Raw genomic sequence first — 26,194 nt, 5'->3', positions numbered from 1 at the left:
TCTGTCCATCTATATGCATTCAAATCATTTGGTTGGGGCTGTTTGACGTGAACTACTGGAATTTTATATTCTAATTTATTGAGATGCACCTGCAATACAGGTGATTTTATATATACTGGTAGCCATGACAACTCGAAGATTGATCACACTTCTGTCTTCAAGCTGCAAAAGAACAAAAACTCATAATCCAACATGAGGACTCAAGTCTACAGTTCATTACGAACACGAGTGATGAATAATTGAAGACATTATTGTCCTTTGTTTTGTTTTTGTTTTGTAAGAAATATTGCAGTGTTCTTGCATCAATAATAATCATTACCTGCAGCACAAGGGTAGATGTACTGTGTCTCAGCCTGGTCACCTGAGAGACAAACGAAAACTTAAAACTTAAACTTGCAGTGCTCAGTATTACAAGGTGTGTGTATGAGTTTTACTTGGCTGGTAGTAGTCGTAGATCTTGACCACAGCTGGCTTCAGGTTCTGCACTGGGAGCTCCTGTACGACCTCTAAGCTGTGGTTGATGGCGATGTCCTTAGGTAACTGTTGGTGGAAAAACAGACCACAGGATCAGTAACACATCTGGAGAGCGTCCTCCATTGATCCCCACTGTGAATCCCTCTCACCTCCCGGAGGTAGACCATAACGTGGTCCTGCTTTTGTTCAACACGGTCCACCAGCTGGGCACCTTGGAGCTGTGAGGAGACGACACTCAGCTTCATCAACACATGAAAACTCATCAGTTCCTACTGAGCTTGAAGTTTTGTCTAATATCTCACCCGTTTCAGAGACTCTGGGTCTGGGGTAAAACCAGAGAGCATCTTGATGTCCAGGATCACCATGTTGGTGGTGGTCTCCTCTCCACTGTATCTGCAACAGAACCATAAAAAGGTGATGTGATGACACCCCTTCACCCCGTTCTAAATAGGTCTAAAACAGGGGTGCTCATTACGTCGATCGCGAAGACAGTGTGGGTCGATCGCGTGATGAAGAACAACAAAAAAGAGTACATTTAAAAAAAACACAGTTGTCTGGACAGCAGGCATTTTTCTCACAACCGACCTCAAAAGCGAGGGCAGGTCCGCCGAAGCATCGTTCCGGGTGGGTCACGCTCTCCGCCCGTTGTCTTTGTTGTTACTTTGTTGCCGCTCCACAGAGCGCACATGGCTACTTAATTATGCACGTGCTGACCATATATGGTTGTGCTGAGGCATTCTGGGGGTGGAATATGAGGTGTGTTCATGTCTGCACCATTCTTGGGTCCGGTGTGATTTATCAATGGAATATTGCGGAGAGTTGTGCGTACGCACAGCTTGATCACCTTGAAATTTTTTTTTTTTTTTCTCCTCACGTCTGTTTATGTGCGGTGCGCCCGCACGCGAGAGAGGCGGCAGGTTGAGAGGCTGACAGCTGACAGATGAGAGATGGTGAAACGCTAGCATGATTATTAAAAAAACACTATCTCTCATCTCTGCTGGCACATAGACAGACACAGGTTCACATACACACAGGGGCGCACGGTAAACGTTGCATAGTCCGACCAACGACTGGACGACCAAAAATTGGTAGATCATTTTGACTTGGTCACTTTAAAAGTAGCTCTCAGGCTGAAAAAGTGTGAGCACCCCTGGTCTAAAACATGCTCTATTTAACGCTCTGAGGCCTGTGGTTGCAATTTGGATGTTTGAGCTAGACAGTAACTTAAAATAAAAATGTCAAAAATATTCTTCTGTTGTTGTTTTAACTGAATCTGCCGGTCGATTACTTACAGTGAGTTAAACTTCAAAGTGAGTTTGGGTCTTTGTGACCCGCTGGTGCACACGGCCTCGGGTTTGACCTCAACACTTAAGGTTGTGACGTCAGTTGGAGTTGGGATGTTGTAGTGAAGAGAAATCTGGAAAACAGACACAAAAGAATTCCCTTTAAACCTTGATCATTTGACTTTTCTGTATCAGTCCAGTGCTTCCAACCTTTGGACAGTGTCATATGGAGGACGTGCATCAAAGAGGAACTGTTGGAGCTCCAGTGCTGACTGACCTGCATTGAAGCACATGCAGTGCCCTTCACCTCCAGGCTGTACTTTCCTGTCACGTCAGGCAGACTCTTCTCCTGGTAGAGCAGCTTGTTGTTGTGGTTTACATCAAATGTCAGCTGACCACTGGGGGACTGGACCGTGACTGTGCTCGAACCCTCTGGACTGAAGACCAGAGTGGAGTACAGAGCCAGAGCCTGAAGAGCCACCACTGTGTCCTACAACAAGGTGACAGGTAAGAAACTGTACCAGATGATGCAGCACAGACCATATTTTCATCAGTGTCAGGTGTTGATTTTCACACAGGTGGGAGGTCAGAAAGCTGCTCCATGGATGTGATTCATAGTTAATGGGCTGTAACACACTGACATCAAGTTGTGGAGGTACAGACTGATGTTGTTTCATCATACTTGCCCAGGAAGTATAGAACAGAAAAGTCCAGCTTTATGCTTTGGGCCATACCTGTGTGGAGGAGAAGCCTCCATAATGGTTCTGCTGGCCCGTCAACCATCTGACGATGCCAGAGGCGTAGCCCAGGTCTTCAGTAGAGGGGGAGGCACTGAGTTTAGCCAGCATAACGTAGGAGCTGATCTCCACAGACAGAGAGGCTGATGTATCTGCTGCTGTCTGTGACCAGTGGAGGAGACCCCCTAAGAACAGTCGTCCACAAACAAACAGGTATGAGATGAGCTGCATTCACAGGGAGTGAGGCCAGAATGATCTCCTGTAGGAGGATGCTCACCCTGTTTCACTGCCACTGTGTCCAAGTGCTGCAGAAGCTGACCACGGGTCTCCATGTCTCCTGCCAGGGTGAAGACGTACGCCAGCAGAGCTGTAGTGTAGGTGTTGCTGAGGTCACCGATGGACTCTTTGAGGCAGGACAGGCTCTTCCTCATCACATCTTCCTAAAAGAAATTAAAAAGAATAATTTGAAGAATCGGAGGCAGAGTCTTAGGACTCAGGGGAAGTCTTATTATAACCCTGGCACAGGTTGGCAGAGGTCAAGAAGCTCCTTGCACGGTTTGGGTCTTAGTACCATGTACCATGTCTTGTCTTTGGTTCGGGAACCACTGGATTTCATCTCTGCTTTTCGCAGATGATGTCCTGTTGGCTCCTTCGAGCCAGGACCTTCAGCATGTACTCAGACGGTCTGCAGCAGCTTGGATGAGAATCAGCACCTCCAAGTCAGATGCCATGGTTCTTGACTTGAAAAAGGTGGCTTGCCCCCTCTAAGTCGGAGGACAGCCACTGCCTCAAGTGAAAGAGATTAGTATCTTGGGGTCTTGTTCACAAGTGAGGGAAGGATGGACTGACAGGCGGATCAGTGCAGTAATGAGGTCCTTGTACCGGTCTGTCATGGTGAAGAAGATTTACTGGTCAGTCTACGTTCCTGCCCTCACCTGTGAACTTTGGGTCATGACCGAAGAACTAGATCTCGGATACAAATGGCCGAAATGGGTTTCCTTCACAGAGTGGCTGGGTGCTCCTTTAGAAATAGGGTGAGGAGCTCTGTCACCTGGGAGGAGCTCGGAGTAGAGTCACTACTCCTCCACATCAAAAGGAGCTAGCTGAGGTGGCTCGGGCATCTGTATCGGTTGCCTCCCTGGGGAGGTGTTCCGGGCATGTCCCACCAGGAAGAGGCCCTGGACACCCAGGACACGGTGGAGTGATAATGTCACTTGGCTGGCCTGTGATCCTCCTGGAAGATCTGGAGGAAATGTCCGGGGAGAGGGAAGTCTGGGCGTCCCTGCTCAGACTGCTGCCCCCGTGACCTGGCCCTGGATAAGCGGAAGAAGATGGATGGATGGATGTCTTGTCTTCCTGTGCTCTTCCTTCTGTGCTTACCTCATGTGTCTAACCTGTGTTCGAATGCTTCATCTGTCTCATTTCCTCCTAGTGTATTTGACTTTGCAGGAACCAACGTAGACAAACCAACAAAGGGCAATGGAAAAACACCATTCATGCTCAGTGTTGCCTTTGTGTTCCTGCCCATGTGTAATATTAAGTTCACCTGTTCAAAACCTACATCCCGACTTTATGAACCAACCAGAAGATGGACCCAGCAGAAAGTCACCTCCCCGAATGATGACTCCTTGAATTTTTTTGCATATCAGCAGGATAAGACCATAGATATACAAGAAGACTAGATCTCTCACCTGACGCTGCTTCCCAGTGACACGGCGTTGCTTACACGGCCGCCATCTTGGCTCAGGCAACTTGCTCCCTCAGAGCATTAAGCCTATGGTGCATGTTCCACTATTATAACCAGAACTTACTCAGTTTTTGACCGATTTTCAAACGGTTTGGGTTGTGCTGAACATCAGAAAAGTAGTTTTGATACTACATACCAGTTTAAGTATGTAGTATCAAAACTACTACTGGAAGTGATTCTTCTCACTACCCCTCATCCTTGGACCGGGTCCTTTCGCAGCCGATCTACCCCGCCAAGCCCCAGCCTCGATCTTCTCTGTCTGGACCACAGCCTTGATCCTCTTCAGCTGGGCTCCAGGCACATCCTGAGCTGAAAGCTAAAGGTGATCAAGCCTTTCAAGCCATGGCCCCAAGGCTTTGGAACGCCACCCCCCAGACCACATTACCCATTTTCAAGGCAAAACTAAAGACCCACCTTTTCCGTCAAGCCTTTCAATAACCAATCTTCCCTCCAACCTTTTATTCTGACTGTCTCATGTTTTTGGTGTCTTCTGTTTCAGGTTCTGTTTTTATTGTTTCTGTGTTCTGTTTTATTGTTTTTTGTGAAACACCCCCAAAAAGTGCTACATATAAATAAAGAATTATTGTAATTATTATTATTGTTAGTATTATTATTATTATACACAGGGGTGATTATATCAGGTACAACACTCTACATAAAATAGTCACCGGTAACTGGAAAGAGTACTCACATTAACTGACATGTTCATCTCCAAGAAGGAAGCAGTGATATAAGCACTGAGAGTGACTTCATCAGACACTCCTCCCTGTGGAGAGGAAGCCATTGTTATCATCCCCCTCAGTATGACTCGTACACGTGCACTGGTGACATCAGCTCACCTTCATTCTGTTGTGAAAGAGTTTTCCTGACTTTTGGAAACAGCCATTTGTTTGTTGTTTACTCAGCAGCCAAGTCTTTGACTGTTGGATCTTTTCTGGGTCGATGTAGGTGAAAGACTGAGCTTTGGCAAAACATCTCATCACAAAAGCCGTCAGCCTTAAGAAATCACAACAAGGTTAGACGACAATGACACAGTGACTTTTTGATTATGTTGATGTTGAAATGTCACCAGATTAGTGGTTCAGTGGCATCACCATACGAGCCTTTGGTGTCAGAACTGTTTTAACATTGAACCATGTACTTCCCTAAAACATGTTTTCATTTTGTCATTATGGATTATTAAGTGTACATTGAAGGGCATGAAAGCAGTTTAACTGGTTTTTCACATGAAATAGGACTGTCCTCACCAAGTGTTTCCTTCTCCTTTGCCAAATGCGCTGTAGGCACCATCACTGTGTTTGTAGTTCAGCTGTCTCTGGTAGCCTGTGGAACAGTCAACACGTTTATTCCAGCTGTGATCTTTGATTTTAAGGTAACAATTCACCTGATTTGACTACCATTCCTTTTGTGGTAAGGTGAAGAGGCCCCGGGCAGGCTTCGAACCCCAGACTCCCGGGTAATAGTCATGCACGCTAACCATTCGGCCAAAGGGACATCTCCTTGGCCAAGTAGCCAGGGCGCATGATCAATTGGAGGCATAGTGACAGGACCCTCAAGTGTCACACTTTCTATATCATACAATGAACTGAGCTTTGTGAAAAAGCTCATACTGTGCCATGTTCAGGCAAAACTCTACAGCACCAGACAGCAGCAGAATCACCACACACTACAGCTCAAAGATCACCGAGGTTCATTGATCACGACCTGACCCAGACAAGTCAAGTTCAAGTGGTAAATGTGATGGAAACTATAATTCGATATAAGAGGCAGAATAATGATCATGGCAGGTTTGAATTTCAGATTTTTCTGGTTTTCTTCAACATGAAGCTGACAGAGACGCTCACCGCTGCTCAGGAAGTTGGTGGCCTTCTCCAGGATGGCTGGGGTCAGCTGCTGTGTGTTTTTCAGGTACTGGAGGATGTAGATGTTGGGAGCCAGGAGCGCCATGTTCTGCTCCCCACATCCATACGGCATCTGCAGCAGCCCATCCAGGTTCTGCAGGGCCCGGCCCAAGATGTCGCCTGCACAAAAACACTGACTCACTCAAGACTGAACATGAAAACAATCCTGATTTTAAAAAGACAACCAGTGACGGTCAGAGTGGTTTACCCAGGACTGATAGTGAAGCACGGGCAGATCCAACAATCACATTCTCAGGGAGCTGTAAGTCTATTTCCTCCGTCAAAGCCTCTCCTGTGTACAGACGGAGAAGATTAACTCAGGACCAAAACAAACACATCAATTAGATTTAATGGATGGTTGCTATTTTTATATATGCAAATATGATGGCATCAACTAAATCCACCTTTAGGACACAGCTGCCAGTTGTGGGTCTTTATCATCTCAGTTCCTTCAGCCTGAAAGAGGAGGACGGAGGAAATGAAGGAAATGTTTTTGGTTAACTTTTGTCATGTTTTTAAGGCACCAACCTTTACAATGAGGGATCGTGTGACCACATCGATACGACCTCTGTCCGGCACATTCACAATCTCATTGTTACATAAAGCTTGGGAAGCCACAGCCTCAGCAGACACAGTCACATTCACAGCCCCTAAAAAGATCAACAAACACTGTGAGAAGCAGTTAAGTCTGTAAACTTTTCATCTGTCAACATCAGAGTGGAATAAAGTTTGACCCTCACCTAAGGACGAGGGGACCATTGTCCATCTGAGGGTCTTGCGCTCGCTGCCACACAAACAGGATGTGTACTGGTCACTAGAGAGCGGGGTGAGGGTGTAATCTAAGGAGGGCTCTGGAGTCACAGTCACCTGTTCAACAGAGACAACATTACAGTTTAGAACTGAAGATACATCCCAGGTAACTCAAATGTTCTTTCTTTCTTTCTTTCTTTCTTTCTTTTTATTTATTCCAACCAAGGCAATTTCACAATTTGACAATATAATCACAGCATTTCTTCCAATGGTTGGAAGGGAGCAGGGAGAAGATACATCTTATATTGCCTGCCCCTCGCTCAATATCCAGTTTTCCAAGTAATCTGTCACTGAGCAACATTCTTGCTATAAAACATACAAAACAAAGGAAACAAAATGACAAAAACATCCAATCACCATAAACAAAACAAAACATAAACAGAACTTAAAGTTGTCTTATCTATTAGTCACTGAGACTGAGGGCCCTAGTTTCGTCGACCAGGTGAAGTCTAACATCAGCGCAGCTTCGCCACGCCAACGGGGTGTGGCCCAGGTCCATTTCGCAAGTTTGCTGGACAGCGCAGTCAGACTTAGACCAGCGCAAGCCCTCCCCTCGTCCCTCCCACCGGCGCAAACGGCGAAGAGGGAGGAGACAGGGCGGGAGGGAGACAGGAGGAGGAGAGAAAGGCGTGGAGTGGGTTTGACACAGCGGAGTCAGATCTTCACCAATCAAAGGAGCTCCTCTCCTCACCTTTAACTGCGCGGCGGGTGATGCGCGCTGCAAGTTTGTCATTTTATACTTTGACATGGACGGAGGAAACAGCGACGCCAGAGGCCGAACCTCTCCCAGGAGGAAACAGCTGTTTTGGTCCGGAGGTCCGAGCTCAGAGTGACCAATAATGAGTTTACTAATATACTTAACCAGGATTGATCTGATACACTGAGAACCCCTACCCAATCTAAGAAACAACAACTAATAAACTAATAAAGAAACTCACATTTATTCAAACCCTGTGTATAAGATGAGAGGTGTAGGCTACACTAATCACAACATAAACAAACACCATGTGGATTAAATCAGCGTAAAGGACGCGCTCTCTCTCCCTCCCTCTCTCTCTCTCTCTCTGTCTGTCCGTCTCTTTTTTTCTCTTTTTTTTCTGTGATAGAGATGCTGAGTATACTGTAGTAGGCTATATACTGACTATCTGATACCGAGGCTGTTGTGGTGGACTAAGAGAGATAATGATTTGTGTTTTGTTTTTCATTACGGCTGCGTGATGCGGTCGCACGCGCGAATGAATTAATAAGTAAATAAATAAATACAGCGATCATCACAAGGGCAGAGTGGTATCTCAACACGGCAGCGACATGCAGTCATCCACCCTCAGTCCTGCTTGGGACATCCACAGCTGCTTTTCAGTGCCAGTTCGTCCCTGCTGTGTTAATTCAGGTGGAGTTTCCATTACGCTGCCGACAGCCTTTGATCTCTGCTTTGATCTGACGTCAGATGTGACGGGACAATCTATATAGATATAAATTCACGTGTTGATTCCGTTAGTTGCATTAAATAGTGGTTATTGTGGATATTTATTGCATTGAAATGTGCCTGGAACTGTGGAGACCTGCCTGTGAGGTCTTGGTGACGTGTGTGCACTGCAGGTCAGTCAGCCAAACTTCCACTACACCTGCTGCGCTCCGCCCTGCGCTGAGAGTAGACCTGGTTGGAGGTGGCGAGCTTTCAGCGCAACCTCGGTGGGACATTTTCGGACAAAACTTCCACTGCACCAAGCTGAATCTGTGACGCCTCCCCCTGCTGCGCGGCCACGCCTATCTCAGCGCAGCGCGATCTGCCAATCTTCCAGTCTGACTTTGCGCTAGGCTGCGCTGGTCGAAACTTGCATTAGACCGGCTGCGTTACCTTGCGCCACCTGCGCTGCACCAGCAAACTAGGGCCCTGACACTGTAGTCTTACGATAATGTAAACTAGAAAAAGCATTTCCAAGAATGGAAATGGTGTGACTGCTGATAGCAACTGAACGCTGTTGCAGAATTAGCAAATAGTGCAAGCAGTGATCACCATACAAATGTTTGGCCAAGGTCGGAATCGAACCCACATCCTCATGGTCATTAGACTTCCACTCTGCCTCTAGGCCACAGTGCACACACAGTTGCAGAGACTGTTGTCTGTTAATGATCTGCACACTGTCTCACTCTGACATCAAGAAAGCTTGAGAGTCAAGCTTGAATGACTTAGAATGAAAATTTCTGTGAATTTCAGGCTGAGAGCAGCAGTTTCAACATGAAGCAAGTTATCAGAAGTCAACAGAGGACAACTGGGAAAATAATTCACTATAATTGTTGTTGAGGCAAGATTTGAACCAGCAACCTTCAGGTCTCCAGACCAGCAAGCTAACCACTAGGCTACAGACAGAGACAGTATGTGAGGGGTAAAGAAAACCTTTGATAAGAGGATCACTGGCTTCTGCTTAAAAAAAAAAGTAAGGAATCGAACCCATGACCTCATGATCAATAAACCTTTACTCTGCCACTTCGCCACAGAGAGCACAGACATAAGCATGTTTCAGACAGAGTTGTGGAGAATTCTCAGCATTGGGCTGAATGAGAGCAGAGAGCTCCCTGGCTGCATTTAAAAAATATTTAAAATTATTATCTAAGTCTCTTTGCATTTTTGACCAGAATTTTAGCCAGAAGACAAGTGTGGCTACAAAACTGGAGAAAATAATTTGTCTAGAGTTTAATTTGCAGAAAAAGTTAAATATTTGAAAAAGTATAAATAGTTAAAAAGAGAAAAGTAATGCCGATAAAGTTCAAAAAAAGCTGCACGTTTTGATATATGAATTGTTGAAATAGCACAACACCTGACACACTAACCATATGGCCACAGAGAACCTGAGTTACAATGAGCTCTATACTATGAGGAATCAAAGACTGTCCAATGACAGCTGAATAATTGGAATCAAAAGTCAAGCAATGAAGTGAAAAGACTGAGGCAGGAATCGAACCCATGACCATATGATCACTAAACCTTTACTCTGCCACTCGGCTACAGAGAGCACACTGCTTTCAAAACTGTTGTCATTCATTGTAATGTGATGATGTGCTGCAAACTGGTATGAGTAATCAAGGAGATAACAAACACCTGTAACCAATTGAAGGCGGGGGAGGAGAGCAGAATTCAACATAACATAACAAGAGTTCTTCCCTTAGATTCGAACCAGTGACCTTAGGGTTGGCAGGCAGTTACCCTACCCCCTACACTACAGTGGAGTTGTGAAGAAGAGAGGTTGAGACTTTGATGAATGTGAGATTTTTTGTGAAAAAGTTAAATATTTGAAAAAGTATAAATAGTTAAAAAGAGAAAAGTAATGCCGATAAAGTTCAAAGAAAGCTGCACGTTTTGATATATGAATTGTTGAAATAGCACAACACCTAACACACTAACCATATGGCCACAGAGAACCTGAGTTACAATGAGCTTTATACTATGAGGAATCATGAATTTCAGGCTGAGAGCAGCAGTTTCAACATGAAGCAAGTTATCAGAAGTCAACAGAGGACAACTGGGAAAATAATTCACTATAATTGTTGTTGAGGCAAGAATTGAACCAGCAACCTTCAGGTCTCCAGACCAGCAAGCTAACCACTAGGCTACAGACAGAGACAGTGTGTGAGGGGTAAAGAAAACCTTTGATAAGAGGATCACTGGCTTCTGCTTAAAAAAAAAAGTAAGGAATCGAACCCATGACCTCATGATCAATAAACCTTTACTCTGCCACTTCGCCACAGAGAGCACAGACATAAGCATGTTTCAGACAGAGTTGTGGAGAATTCTCAGCATTGGGCTGAATGAGAGCAGAGAGCTCCCTGGCTGCATTTAAAAAATATTTAAAATTATTATCTAAGTCTCTTTGCATTTTTGACCAGAATTTTAGCCAGAAGACAAGTGTGGCTACAAAACTGGAGAAAATAATTTGTCTAGAGTTTAATTTGCAGAAAAAGTTAAATATTTTAAAAAGTATAAATAGTTAAAAAGAGAAAAGTAACGCCGATAAAGTTCAAAAAAAGCTGCACGTTTTGATATATGAATTGTTGAAATAGCACAACACCTAACACACTAACCATATGGCCCCAGAGAACCTGAGTTACAATGAGCTTTATACTATGAGGAATCAAAGACTGTCCAATGACAGCTGAATAATTGGAATCAAAAGTCAAGCAATGATGTGAAATGACTGAGGCAGGAATCGAACCCGTGACCATATGATCACTAAACCTTTACTCTGCCACTCGGCTACAGAGAGCACACTGCTTTCAAGACTGTTGTCATTCATTGTAATGTGATGATGTGCTGCAAACTGGTACGAGTAATCAAGGAGATAACAAACACCTGTAACCAATTGAAGGCGGGGGAGGAGAGCAGAATTCAACCATTCTGACCATGAGATTGTGGGTTCAATTCCTACCTTGGTCAACCATTTGTATGGTCATCACTGCTTGCACTATTTTTACAAAAGTGTCCTCTACTTACTTGTTGTGGTTAATTTCTGCACTTTCCTTACTTTTTCTGTTAAGCAGAAGCCAGTGATCCTCTTATAAAAGCTTTTCTTTGCCCCTCATGTACTGTCTCTGTCTGTAGCCTAGTGGTTAGCTTGCTGGTCTGAAGACCTGAGGGTTGCTGGTTCAAATCTTGCCTCAACAACAATTATAGTGAATTATTTTCCCAGTCGTCCTCTGTTGACTTCTGATAACTTGCTTCATGTTGAAACTGCTGCTCTCAGCCTGAAATTCACAGAAATTTTCATTCTAAGTCATTCAAGCTTGACTCTCAAGCTTTCTTGATGTTGACAGTGCAGATCATTAACAGACAACAGTCTCTGCAACTGTGTGCACTGTGGCCTAGAGGCAGAGTGGAAGTCTATTGACCATGAGATTGTGGGTTCGATTCCGACCTTGGTCAAACATTTGTATGGTGGTCACTGCTTGCACTATTTGCTAATTCTGCAACAGAAAACAAAAATCTCATATTCATCAAACCTCTACTTCACTATTAGTGTTGGAATAGCCCAGTGGATAAGGTTCCTGCCATCTAACCACAAGGTCACTGGTTCAAATCCCACCTGAGCAGTCTTGTTAGTGTGTCAGCAACTTTGAACTTTAAAGACCCGCTCCCATGAAAATCATGTTTTTCGTGCTTTTCACAAGTTCCTGTGGCATTTTTCTTGTGTTAGAGCACATATCAGCAGAAAAGGAAGTGCAAAATTGCATTTCTGAGTTTTTCTGCCTTCAAATTGCTGTGAACCAATGGCAGACGCAAACTGGCAGTTTCAGGGAGACTGGAGCTGACGTGTCACAGCTCCAGGGGAGGGCAAAAATGCTACAAGCTCCTAGCCTCGTAAACCAGCCTCTCGCAGAAATGCATTTCATTTCATTTCATTTCATTTGGGGTGGGCGGCAGCAGGGCGGGAGTAGTAGCAAAGACGGTTTAATATCTTTGGTAGTAGCGTTGACAGACAACCCCATTCAGCCAATCAACAAGTTGGTGTAGCGACGGGGCTTTGCACCAGTCGGTCCCTGATTGGCCAACGTGCTGTGTCAATCACAGCGGCGACGCTGATTGGCTCGGCCTTCTGAGGGTTTCAGTCGAAACGCTTAGAATGGGGATGAGGCCAGACTCTCCCTCGGAATGAAATGAAATGCACTTCCGCGAGAGGCTGGTTTACGAGGCTAACAAGCTCCCACCCCGTTCTTCATCTGGCTCAGAGGTGAAAGCCTTGGCAGCTCGGTGTAGCTGTCAAGGTATAACAGGTATAGCTCACCTGGCACCCTGATGGGGTACGAGGAGGTGGCTGGGCGGGTGCAAAACAGCGCAGTCTCCGCCCACCCCCCAGAGGTGAATTGCTAATGTGCATGGCTAATGAGCTGGTTTTAAAATGGCCGAAAAGGGTTGCGGTAAAGGTTTATTGATCATGAGGTCATGGGTTCGATTCCTTACTTTTTTTTTTAAGCAGAAGCCAGTGATCCTCTTATCAAAGGTTTTCTTTACCCCTCACATACTGTCTCTGTCTGTAGCCTAGTGGTTAGCTTGCTGGTCTGGAGACCTGAAGGTTGCTGGTTCAAATCTTGCCTCAACAACAATTATAGTGAATTATTTTCCCAGTTGTCCTCTGTTGACTTCTGATAACTTGCTTCATGTTGAAACTGCTGCTCTCAGCCTGAAATTCACAGAAATTTTCATTCTAAGTCATTCAAGCTTGACTCTCAAGCTTTCTTGATGTTGACAGTGTGCAGATCATTAACAGACAACAGTCTCTGCAACTGTGTGTGCACTGTGGCCTAGAGGCAGAGTGGAAGTCTAATGACCATGAGGTTGTGGGTTCAATTCCGACCTTGGTCAAACATTTGTATGGTGATCACTGCTTGCACTATTTGCTAATTCTGCAACAGCGTTCAGTTGCTATCAGCAGTCACACCATTTCCATTCTTGGAAATGCTTTTTCTAGTTTCTGATTGCTATTTCCTTAAGCATTTTCTTGACTTGGAAAACATTAGTACAAGTCTTCAATTCATTACTTTGAGAGTTCCATTTGACTCCAGCTACAGAGATACCCATCTGTTTCAAAGTTGTCCGAGCAAACAGATGTTTAAAATGAAACTTCTTCCTTTCTTCTTCATCCTCTGATCTAAGAACAAACAATTGTTGTATGCTTTCTGGCAATATTCAATTTTTTTGCTTTATACATCACAGCCAGTGTTTGTGTTTCTACTAAGTCTTTCAGTTTCAGTATCATTTCAGAATGATCTCTGTATCCTACATTATGAATAATTCTTACTGCCTTTTTTTGTAACATAATCAGAGGTCTTATGCTTGCAAAGTATGTATGGCAACAAATGCTGTTCAATTCAATGTTATTTGTTTTCATCAACAGCTAAAGGTAAATATCTTCAAGAACAAAAATGTTTGTCTCTTTTGTGTTACCATGATGCACTTGGACAGGTAGTTGAAGACGGTGGCCTTCAGTTCAAAGTGCTCCCCCCTGATGATGGAGTAGGGCAGGGTGAGCTCCAGGAAGAAAGGCTGGAAGACGGTGATCTCTTTACGAGGTGCCAAGCCAAAACCCTGAGGGGACAAACAGAAAGCCTCCGTCTCCCAGGTGGTGATGGTATCTGGGACGGTGAAGGACACGTCCTTTGTTCCAGATTCTCTGGATCAACAGATATACACACAGGTACATGACTTCAGAAAGTCATTGTTTATCTTTAAGGGAAATCAGGCATTATTTATCATAAGCCACTTCCCCACTAGCGCAGGGGTCGGCAACAGGCGGCCCGTGGGCCGAATGTGGCCCACTGAACCTTCCAATGTGGCCTGCGACTGAGTTCTAATAGTTTACGTACTGTTTTTCTCGGTCTCTGTGCCTACAGACGCCTGTAAGTCAATGCGCAGGGACACGGAAACACGTGTCCCAGCGCATTGTTGTGTGTGCCTGTGAGACGCTGCACTGGGATAATGAAACGCCCAGGTAACATGCACAAATGTTTGGGGAGTGGCTGGACTGCAGGGTTTTTCCTGTCTGTCTGTAAAGGTTATGGGTGATTTTGGCCTTGGTCCAACCGTGTGTACATGAGGGGGCTGTTCGTCTTTGGCGCGCGCTCAAACCCATTCAATGTAGACGTCATGTGTGCTCCCAACTCAAAAGCCGTAGCGGCGCATATTTGATGCAACGCGTGTTTTTCCGTGCAAGTCCGCAGCGCACAGTTGCACGCGGTTGCACGGACCTGCTTCTCCCCCGGTGTTGTGTCCCGGTGCCTTCGGCCTGTGTCTCTCCTAAAGTTTCCCACTGAGCTCTGCCTCGTTTGAAAGGTGAAGGAAGCCCGTGAAAGACGTCGCCTCTGAGATGTAGAATGTGTTATAGAAGAGAAACACACATGTCAGGACCAATGACTTGAGAACGGACCTGCCCTGTAATGGTCAGCCTCCTTTCATATTTAGGCTGAAAATCACAGGGCATGTCTCAGGATACAAGGCAGCAGTGTAAAGCTCCAGCAGCATGATATGTAAATGATGATATGATGGGCTATGTCAAGATTTTAAATTTTATATCATACAAAACACCAAAGATGTGTATAAATAAAAATGATGTGCACAAGAGAAATAAAAATATAAACAGCCAAATTATTAAGCAAAAAGGTGAATTTAATTTCAATCCAGGCCGTCCGGCCCTCGGGGTGTCTGTTGAGAAAAATTCTGGCCCTTCGACAAATATAGTTGCCTCCCCCTGCACTAGCGGGTCGACGCGGGTTCTTTAGACGTGGGTCGACCCCGAAGAATCCCATTAGGGGAAAGTTTCGAAAAAGACCCAAATATATCCCATTTATACGCCTATTAATTATTTTTTTCACGTGAATAGGGTAATATTTTTAACCTTTAGATATCTCCATGAAAATTACTGAGTTGATCACTCACATTAAAGGGACAATGAGGAGTTTCTATTTGGTTATAAAAAGTCTCACATTAATGTGGATGAATCTACGCTACCCACACTTGTTAATGGCTCCATTTTCGATAAATATATCGTTTTGTCTCTGTCGTTATTTTGTTATTTTAATTAATGGTGGAAATGCTGGGCGAGCTGACCAGCGTTTCCTTACTTTCGGTTTTGCGGACGCTGTCCGGTGGGCAGTGGCGGCTGGTGCTAAAATAAATTGGGGGGGGCGTCAGATAAATAAGATAAATAAAGAGCATTGCTAACTTCACATCCAGCAGTAAACAGCAGTCAGCAGCGGATCAGCTGATCTCTCCCTCCGTACAAACGCTCCGTTCTGATCTAGCCCCACTGGACTTTCAAAGTAAAGGTGACGCAGCTGAAAATTAGTTAGGCTAAATAGTGAAACAGCGGCGCCTTTATAGCCGATTTTAGGATGAAACTCTGAACATAACCTGAAACAACAGATTTTTCTTTTGCTGCGGCCGCCATTGTCTCCTGTCTTGTTGTTGTTTTCTGTCTGCTCCGTGTGCACGCCATGGATGTATTATATTAACGGTGCACGCGGGTGAGTCTGTAGCTGTTTGAGTGACAGGCACGTCGCCGCTGCCAGGGGAGTGACTTTGATTGACAGGTCAGGTATCATGAATCAATCCGATTGGATGAAAAAATGACCCAAACGCGCTGATTGGCCACGGGCGCAGAGAGCTGCGCCCGGAGGAGAATCTTGAAGTGACCAATTAGAGACCAGCATGAAGTCACATGGAAGCCAAAAGTTTAAGAGCCCACATACACACTCATTAGGCCGGCGCCCCTCGCTATTGAAATGTATGAAACAACCCAGAATAAACCCAATATGGAATGGAAAGGCTTACGAATTTCAAAGTAAAACCCATTGTATGAGTGAACACTGAACAGATATGGTAATTACTTTTTATTATATTTATGTTTACTGTGTCTACACTTTTTTCCTGAAATTTTGATGGGGGCGGCGCCCTAGCGCCCCCTATTGACCGGCCGCCACTGCCGGTGGGTCATGGGAATAACTGAATTGCATAAATTTACATAAATCCCACCATTTTGACGGCACGATATATAAAGTTGCTGTGGTGGTACCGGCATGAAAATTGGAATGAGTTGACTTCATCGGTCAATCGACAAGAAACCACTTTAAATTTCAAGATGTCTGCAATTTTCAAGATAGCCACATCCTTAGTAGAGCAGGTACAGTATGACATGAGCAAACAGTGCATAATCCAATTATGTATGGCTAATCTGCATACATTGTATTTGCATACATACAACACCTGATCTTAACATTGGGTATATACTGTACAGCATATGGCAGGTGAAAATGTCTTGTTCAATCTTGTTAACATATTACAGTTTAAAAACTTAACATTAAGGTCTGAATGGAAGCCATGTAGGCTATCAGGTGTTGTATGTATGCAAATTAGGATTACGTAAATGGATTATGCACTGTTTGGTTATGTCATACCTGCTAAGGATGTGGCTGTCTTGAAAAATTGCAGTCATCTTGAAATTTAAAGTGGTTTCTTGTCGAGTGACCGATGGAGTCAACTCATTCCAATTTTCATGCAAATTTTCTCATGTTAACAAAGAATTTCAAAAAACTTGTAATACATTTTTTATTTGTCTTAATGTAAGTAATCAACTCAGTAATTTTCATGGAGATATCTAAAGGTTAAAAATGTTACCCTATTCACGTGGGAAAAATAATTAATAGTCGTATAAATGGTCTATATTTGGGTCTTTTTCTAAACTTTTCCCTAATGGGATTCTTCAGGGCTTTTTTCCCTCACTCGGGACATGTTGAGGATACAAAATCAGTCGAGTTTTCTTCTGTTGCAATTTGTTCAACGTTGACCCCTTTTTGGCCTAAAATTACTGGACTAATAACCAACACATTTTATTTAAATTCATGAGCTTTTTGCTGGTTTGTTGCAAACACACACTGACCCACCTGTCACTTACAGCAGAACTTGTCATCAAAATTCACCTATACAGTCTTCAATTTGTTAATTGCTGCAAAAACTACTGTTTTTTTTGTTTTTTTTTACCTTTAATTCACAGTAGAGTTGAGAGAGACAGGAAATAGTGACACTGCCCCCCTGGAATCAAAAGTGATGAAAGGTGACTTCATCCACCTCTTTGAGCTACTCAACAGAACAGGAAGATCTGCTCTCATCTCAGGCCCAATCCACTCATTGGATCACAGAGTTGGACATTTCTGCAGGATCCTCAGTCTTCATGCCTGGCTCCAGAGTCCAGGTTGTCTCTCCCTCAAACATTTTGTCATCATGTGTTTCAGGATTTTAGCTGAGCTGCAGGTTTTCTGTCATTTACCTGTTTAGTTTGTCTCTTTATCTACAACTCTAAAACTATAATTTAATGAGTGAATGTTTGTTTGAACAGATGCTCAGTGCTCACCCAACGTCCACCAGGTCCCATATCCAGGTCTCAGGGAAAAAACTGCGGATTGTTTTGAGAGGATTTTCTTCCTTACCACCCCTGCCGGGAGCTGCAGTGAAAACACCACATGGTATTTGACAAGAGGCAAAGGCCAAAATGTGAAAAAGTAAATAATCATGACAGAACAAAAAATGTTACCCGAGAACATTATTCTGTGGCATTCAGGCAATTTAATCAGCAAATTAGTTGCCATCTTCAGTCCTAGTCTCTAGATAATCCAACAACACAGACATCAGTGACAACTTGCTTAAATGGTAATCAAAAAACACTGTAACGGGTCTTAATTTTGTAAGTAATTGAAAATGTTGCGTATGAATTACCTTGAAAACCATATATGCGCCATGTTCGTGTCCCCTATAGTAGTAGCATTCTTCTTGAACATCCAGGAGCTCATGTGAAACAGTGGGTGCTGTTCTGAATGGCAACAGGTCAAATATCTGAAAAAGAAGAGTGCAGTTACTAAACTAGACTCATACACACATTTAAATGCCTGCCTAGATGTAACAGTGACTGAGCATTGACCATGTGTGTTGTTTCTCTTCTGGTAACTGGGCTGCTAATGTGAGATGTAACAGTTTGTCTTTCTTGTTGTTCCCTGGTTGTTGACAACGAGGACAGTCAAGACAGGGCGGCTGGTTGACAGCAGCATTTACCCTCTCAGCATTCAGAGTCTTCCCCGGCTCCAGGATGAGGACGCTCTGGTCGACAGCACTCACTCCACAAAGAGAGTTTGGTTGGGTGGTCAGCTGCATGGTGGTCTCCTCTCCTGGGACGGCTGAGGACGGAGAGAACTCCAGAGACACCTGACGCAGACAAATCCATCTTGTTAACGTGGCAACAACATGTATCATGTTTCAACTTGATTTTCTTTGAAGACTTCAGGAGCTTGTACCAGTGGAGAGAAAACCAGACCCTTTGATTGATTTCTGAGCGAGTATGTAGCTACTTCTGAGAGAGTTTCAATAGTACTGTGTTCACATTAACACAACAGTGCTTGTGCTCCTCTTATGATTATTCTTTAATCATGTACTGATATACATGGTACATCTTCTTAAGCCAGACCCAGATGACTTCATATCTGTTCATTAATTTGCTTCAGAAAACAAAACTGAGGTCTGACCACAGAGAGAGCTTAGTTTATACCATGAAGACAACAAATGCAGCATCTGGGTTGGGATGATTAATACACCCTGACAAAAAGCTTGTCAAATCTATTTTACCTGTCGGTCTTCCTCTTATACTGACCTTGTTGCTGAAGCACTTCTCAGTATCGAAGTTGGCACTGGTGGCAATGACTTCTTCATTGGGAAAGACGGCATAAGTAATGACCTGGATGACTGGAGCCGTCTCTGGAGACACTTCCAGCTGAAAGGTCAATGTGCCCCGAGTCACTGCAATAACAAGCCAACTGTTATGAACACTGATCAACTACATGACTCCATATGTCAATCAATGTCAATTGAGTGTTGTCCATAGAGATTGACTTCATGCAGTGTCCTTCACACTGTCTGAGCCACTAAATCTCCAGTTTACAAAAACAAGAATAGGCAAGGCCAGAGCGGCCTTCCTACAACTCAAAAACATCTGGCGCTCCAGAGAGATAAAGAAGTAACTAAAATAAGATTCTTCAACTCAAACGTAAAATCTGGCCTGTTCTATGGAGCCGAGACCTGGAGAATGCTGAAAACCACAATCAGTAAAGTGCAAACCTTCATAAACAGCTGCCGGAGAAGAATTCTGAAGATCTACTGGCCAGACAAGATTACAAACGAGGATACGTGGGCAAGGACGCACCAAACACCGAAGAAGATGGACACACACCTCGGAAACCAGCATCTTAGTATTTCATTTCATTTCATTTATTTGTTTATTTGTAACGGGACTCTGCGTATTCATGAACATCCAAGATGTAAATACACCAGATTTAGCTCTAGGCTAATTTCCATCCGTAGTCCTGCGGTTCACACAACAACAATTGTACAGAGATGAAGATAAGAACAACGTACAGCATGGTACAAATACCATGTCACAAAACCACCAGATAGGCTCTAATTTGGAACCCACAAGGGAGAAGAAATAGAGGCAGGCCCAAAAATACCTGGCGGAGAGATCTCCAGGCAGAAACCAAACAACTGGTCGTAGATTGAAAAGAAAGCCAGTGACCGAGTGCTCTGGAGGTCCCTTGTCGATGGCCTATACCCCAGTAAAAGGGGTGTCAGGCGTAACTAAGTAAAGTATGTGTTACTCACCAGAATTATCTTGAACTTCAACCTTTTTAAATCCTTGCATGATAATGGCTCCTCTGGATAAGACCTGCAGGATTTGAGAGAAAAGAACTTCATTGTTCCCTGCACACATTACAAACTGTGTGTGTGTTCATCATATTTGTCATGAAAACATTACAATGGTACACTGAGACAGTGTTCACCCATCACTCACCAGATAGATCACGTCCACAGAGCCCTGTTTCTCTCCCACTACTGTGTAGCTGATGGAGATCTCTGCTTCTCTGTCACAGCGAAGTGGTTTATCCTTTCTATTCACCGTCAAGGAACTGACTTTTGGGACGTGTACATATCTACAGTCCGGACAGACCGAACATTCTCCATACCAATAGTAGGGTTTTTTAAAGCCAGGATAATCTGTTTTCTGTATATTCTTTACCTAGCACATAAAAGAGAAACACTGTAAATGAGCTACAATAAAGATTTATATTTGTTTATGTTCTAGGTTTTCTGAACTGAGCCGAGGCCAAACGTGTACCGTAATTTACACAAAATCATTATATTCAATCCTTTACATCTATATTCTTTGATTTAGCTGGTCTAAAATTGTATTTTCTTTTGAGTCTGACACAGCTACAGATCAGAAACACTAAACAACAACTGTTTTCGGTTTGCATAATAATTCTCCTGGATTACAGGCTGTAGTTTCCGTACAACTTCTTACTTACCTCCAGAAAGATGTAGTCATTACGGTTGGCTGTGCTCAAGGAAAAAGCAGCGATACCATCATGATCAGTTGTGACGCTCTGCACTAGACGTGCTGAAGGTCGGTATCTCCCCTCATAAATGTAGAGCACCATGTCAGGAAGAGGTTCATCATTGTAGTTAACTGCTTTAACCTTTTGGAGGACCAAAGTTGATGTTGCAAATGTACAAGACTTGAGATTCACTGTTTATGACTCAACACTAAAAAAGAAAAGACAGTTTGAACTTACTTTCCCCTCAATATTTGATCTATTGTGATAACTCGAAGGTGTGTCAATGAAGGACAGTCTCCCAATTCGATAAGAAAGGCTTGTAGTCTTGAAATGCGAAAATGAGATACCTGCAATAAAGCCTCATTGTTACTGTACAATAATTTGTTTAAATATTTACAATTAAAAACACTGTCCAAACACTTACCAGTCCCCTCCTCCTCTGCTGTGGCTATTACATCCCATTGGTACGACACCATCTCTGGTTGTAAGTTTGTGAACATGGACATGTTTAGGGTAAAAGTGGCACAGCCTGTCTGGTCAGTCTGTAAGATAATAAATATGTTCCATGACGTGGAGTTAGACAATGCTCATTACTGATCAATGACCAGTGTGGTCTAGTGAAAACATAAGAGTGTGTGTTGGTGATTGATGATGATGGGGTGTGAGGGTTGGCCTGCTCTGTGTGTAGTTAAAGTTGGGTTTTACCTGGGGAACAAAAGCTGCAGAGACTTTCTCTGCCAGGTTTTGTCTGGTTAAGTCTGCAGTGCTTTCTTATCAATTATCATCACAGGCGTCATCATGTGTATGCATATCCCACTTCAATACCGCTCCATTAATTCATGCCTTGGATAAATTAGCCACAAACACAACATCAATTTCCATTGTTGCGCAGATGACACACAGCGATATGTCCCGACTGTTAAGTCCCGGATCTTCCAATGTCCTATCCATCCTGTCCTGAGATCAAATCCTGAATGTCCTGTAATTTTCTCAAACTAAATGACTCCAAAAACGAAGTACTTTAATCACTCCTCCTAACCATAACTCTGCTAACACAACAAACCTATCTGGGTTCATTATCAGAGAACATTCAGGAAGCTCGAAACCTGGGCGTCATAATTCACCCCCTTTTTTGACACTCAGGTAACCAAAGTGCTACAGTCATGCTTCGTACTGCTGAGACAGCTCTCCAGGATTAAATTCTTCCCTTCCCCCTCAGACATAGAGAAAGTCATTCATGTAATCTCACTGGCTACCTGTGAGTTTTAGGATAGATTTTAAGATTTTATTGCTTGTTTTTAAAGCCCTACATGAATTTTTATCTCCCTATGAGCCTGATCGCTGCCTGAGATCCTCCAGCAAGGGCCTACTTTTGGTCCCAAAATCCCATGTCATCTCAAAGGGTGACGAGGCTTTTGCAGTCCGTGCTCCCCAACTTTGGAACTCTCTCCCCTTGGATCTCAGGCAGGCAACCTTTGTATCTTCTTTTAAATCCCTTCTTAAAACTCACTTTTATCGATTGGCCTTTCCCTTTTCCTCCTGTAACCTGATTGTACTGTATTTGCTGCTGGTTTTATTGTACCCTTTTATTATTATTATTATTGTTTTAAATGTGAAGCACTTTGTAATTTTAGTTTCAATAAGTGCTATAGAAATAAAGTTACTATTATATTGTAGAAAAAGAGAAATAAAGCTGCTGCTATAGTGACTGTACCTGCTGTGTCACAGGGGGGAAGCAGTGGGGCTTTCGCCCCCTGTTATGGCGCCGTAAACGTTGGCAGACCTTAATTTCAACAGTGCCTGGCACAGGTTGTCCATATGTATACCTGGTTAGACACAAATAAACATTTTTATACTGAAAACAATTCATGCATTCACCAACTTAGGTGTAATCTGTCATCTGTTCAGACAGGTACTTACCTTAGACACACTTCAGCTTTGAATTCCCCCTGTCCAATGTTTATTTCTTCAGGTACTTTCATTTTCACATCAAATTTAGGCAAAACTGGGAAAAAATAGTCTTGCTGTCAGCATCCTTGCTTAAATCCAAATCATGAGCAGTAAAAACTGAACAGTAACTAACTTACCATATTTCTCCACCTTGAAGCTGTGAGATGTTTTATGTCCATCAACTGATGCCACAATGTGATAAGCTCCTTCACTGGCCTCAGAGTTTAAGGAGTAAGAAAGCTGCAATATTTTACCATTTGAGTTTTCATTGAGCCACTGTCCAATCCTGTTGCTGTTAGAGTCCTGTTAAAGAACAGAAATGCATCATAATCCTCTTTTAATTTACTACATATAATGATACTGATGATGATTTATTTCAGTTTGCTTTACTTTATTTTTTGACAAATTGTTTATTCTTCAAGTGTAAAATATCCGGCCGTTGTCATTTTCACATAGTTTCAGTGGCCTCAGAGTTTTCAGGCCCTTTCACTGTTTTTTCTTTGCTTGTTTGTTTGTTTTGTGTAGATTTTATTGTTTTACATTGGTAAAATTATTACAGTTTTCTCCATCATCAATCTACACTAGATATTCCACAATGAATGAGTGAAGAAATATTTGTAGACTGAATTATTCTGGCCCAATGTTGTGTCAGGAAAATCCTGCTGAAAGTTTTCCTGAGATGTGGCTAGAACTTGTTTGGAGTACACTTGTGGCAAATTGTATTGCATTAAATGAAACATGTTACATTTTTAATGCTAAGTCTTACCTTAAGTTCAATGACATTGTACTGTAAAAAGGGAGAGAAAAGTCATTAACATGCATTAGCCATCATCCAACTAATGGTTTCCTTTCAGTGAATAAAAAGTGACTTTCAGACACTACTCAGGTTGTTGTCTCTACACATTGAGCACAATACACACCACCTTCCAAATACACTGTGGAATATGATGACACAGACTGAAGTTCATAATCCTTATTATATTTATACATATTCATCCTTCAAACATGTTAATATAGACTAGCTTAAAACATTTTTCCCAGCGGTCAAATCAAAGGTTCTCTTAAAATGATCGATTGTGGGGTTTTCCACTTGAATCTGTGCAACAGAATGAGTATGGATAGTGTGGTGTATTGATTTACCACATATTCTATTTACCAGCTAGTGATTGTATGGTAACTATGTTCATGATCTATGTTGGCTAGATCTATGTGTAACCAGACCTGGGGCCTCATGTATCAATGTTGCGTACGCACAAAAAGTGGCGTACGTCATTTTCCACGCCAACGTTCAGATGTATCAAAAGTGAAATGACCGTGGAAAAGTGCGGTGCCCCACGCCAACTCCATAGCTGGCGTACGCACGTTTCTACAACTATTGTTCCTTTGGCGACACTTAGAGGTGAAGCTGTGAAACTGTTAATAATGTGAAAACAATTATTCCTCAGAGTAATGTGCACATCAGAGACACATTTATGAACAACTAACCCATCCACATGTTGCAATTAGATAGGTGGATATAAAAGCACGCACAAAGTGGTACCGTCAGCTTTAGTTTTAAGATATTGCAGATGCTGCAGTGCGAAGTGAATCTACAGATGCATCACATATTGACAAACATTGTGGCGAGATGGCTGGTTCAGCGCACGATTCATTCATTCAGCATAGTTGGGAACAGATTACAGGCTGGCACTGCAAAGTAAATGTATTTGTTTAATTGTCCTATAACCCCCGATGCACACTGAGCATGTCCGCCCAGATATCACACTGTAGGTGACTTTCTTTTTTTGCTGGTTAAACTATACACACTAAAGTACTTAATGTCAATAAACACAAATGCGTAAAGTTGGACATGTGTCTTGATCAGCCTCCCTGGCGCACTTCTGCATTTATTTACTACGCGATCCGGAGGACAGCAAAAAAAAATGTTTACACGGCTCAACTTTATCAAGGAGCACCGTCAACTCAAATTTTGTTAAATTGCTCTTACTCACAGTTTTTCATGGTGTTATCTGACCATGAAGAGAAGGGAATCTTTGGTGCAGGCCTTATTTACATGTATTTGCATATTTAAATGGAGGCGTGGACAGGGAGGAGTTCGGCACTTCTACATGTGCGCTCAATTCCAAGTTGATTGGGATGAACAAAGGACAAGTGCTTGGATCCATGCGTACGCACACTTTGATACATCTGATTTTCTTTGTGCGTACGACACTTTCTGGATTTTGGCGTACGCCATGTTTCAGTATGAAATCCACGCAAGTCTGATACATGAGGCCCCAGGTCAGGGTGCTGCGCGCATGCGCATTGTTCAGTGAAGTAACATGGCTGAGTAAACAAGCAACGAACAGAATGTCGGCCTCCCTCTCGTTCATACACCACAGATAGGGATAAATGAATTCATCTCAGTGTCCTGGGTCCTGGTTGGCCTACTGAGCCAAAGACACATCAGGAGCTGATAGTCTCGTTCAACGAGGCATGTATTAAAACCTGCACTGTTAGCACACTGCCTTACAGACACTGTGGTTTGTGAGTGAAGTATAAAAGAAAGGAGAGACTGTTCCAACACTCACCTGTTGACTCACAGCTCTAAACCTGCTGTCCAGTGCAATGACTCTGAAATGTACTGAGAAAAATCCAGGGAGATTAAATTGGGTTTTTACAACTTCTCCTCTATCTTTTTTACATTAGAAACACAGATCACATTACATTGAGGTTACCTGTTTGTCCAGGGAGGTAGATTGGCTTATCTGTTTGAACAAATGTCATTGGTTTATTGACTTTGATCTGGACTTTCCTGACTTCTTTAGAGTAAAATGTGTCGCCTCGTACCTCCACCTCGAACTTCTGTATGTTGTGATTCTGCACTACAGGAGCCTGTGAGAGAAAGTTAAGCATTAACTCCAGAAAAACCATTAAACTGATAATCAAAGCCTTTGTCAAGAACGGACCGTAAACTGAGTGCAGGCATGAAACTCTTCACTGGATGTTTGTGAGAGAAGGGTTATTTTCTTGTCTTTGGAGAGGAGTGTGACGGTCATGACCACGGTCTCGTTGGGCTGCAGTAGACTCGCACAGAATTGAGTTTCAGCTCCAGCTGTAATAACTGCAGGAACAGCCACCATGTAGTGCCTGTAGACACAGAGACATTCAGCAAACAGGATGATCTTGTACTTACTGAAATGTGGCATCTCTTCAGTGAGCAGCGCAGCTCAACTACACACAAGCTGTTGAAAGGTTTTCTGATGGACCGGGTAAACTTACAGCTTTGCCATCGTCCAGCCCACACACACACAACTCAGGCAGACAAACAGTCTCCATGTCTTCATCTGTGTCCCAGAGAGATCCATGACTGACTGAGACGAGCTCAGAGCC

The 26,194-nt window shown here is 43.3% G+C and overlaps 1 protein-coding gene across 1 annotated transcript; it reads right to left on the bottom strand.

The window, feature by feature from the left end:
• Nucleotides 1-103: 103 nt before the first annotated feature.
• LOC146975424 (alpha-2-macroglobulin-like) lies at nucleotides 104-26,194 on the bottom strand. Its single transcript, XM_085794807.1, has 36 exons — nucleotides 26,084-26,194; nucleotides 25,771-25,951; nucleotides 25,540-25,696; nucleotides 25,393-25,445; nucleotides 23,589-23,609; nucleotides 22,960-23,125; nucleotides 22,793-22,877; nucleotides 22,587-22,698; nucleotides 21,297-21,414; nucleotides 21,110-21,219; nucleotides 20,843-21,013; nucleotides 20,329-20,553; nucleotides 20,139-20,202; nucleotides 19,135-19,280; nucleotides 18,543-18,692; nucleotides 18,210-18,326; nucleotides 18,028-18,097; nucleotides 17,848-17,938; nucleotides 13,890-14,115; nucleotides 6,883-7,009; nucleotides 6,671-6,792; nucleotides 6,547-6,598; nucleotides 6,351-6,434; nucleotides 6,086-6,262; nucleotides 5,489-5,564; nucleotides 5,081-5,237; nucleotides 4,933-5,007; nucleotides 2,772-2,934; nucleotides 2,492-2,679; nucleotides 2,035-2,247; nucleotides 1,767-1,891; nucleotides 777-867; nucleotides 624-692; nucleotides 435-540; nucleotides 320-361; nucleotides 104-162 (listed from the first exon to the last, which is right to left on the bottom strand). The coding sequence occupies exons 1-36, from the start codon at nucleotides 26,167-26,169 to the stop codon at nucleotides 158-160; spliced, it is 4,221 nt and encodes a 1,406-aa protein (XP_085650933.1). The 5' UTR covers nucleotides 26,170-26,194; the 3' UTR covers nucleotides 104-157.

Source organism: Trachurus japonicus, chromosome 13 (genome assembly GCF_045865225.1).
Source record: "Trachurus japonicus isolate A0001 chromosome 13, Traja_1.0".
Lineage (NCBI taxonomy): Eukaryota > Metazoa > Chordata > Actinopteri > Carangiformes > Carangidae > Trachurus > Trachurus japonicus.
The sequence above is the reverse complement of the archived record's forward strand: the minus strand, read 5'-3'. Positions and strand labels throughout refer to the sequence as shown.

Coding starts and splice junctions, on each gene's coding strand:
- LOC146975424 (XM_085794807.1), bottom strand. CDS start 26,169: ATGGATCTCTCTGGGACACAGATGAAGACATGGAGACTGTTTGTCTGC. Junction 25,952..26,083: donor GGCTGGACGATGGCAAAGCT/GTAAGTTTACCC, acceptor CTGTGTCTACAG/GCACTACATGGTGGCTGTTC. Junction 19,281..20,138: donor TGAAGTTCAAGATAATTCTG/GTGAGTAACACA, acceptor TTGTTATTGCAG/TGACTCGGGGCACATTGACC.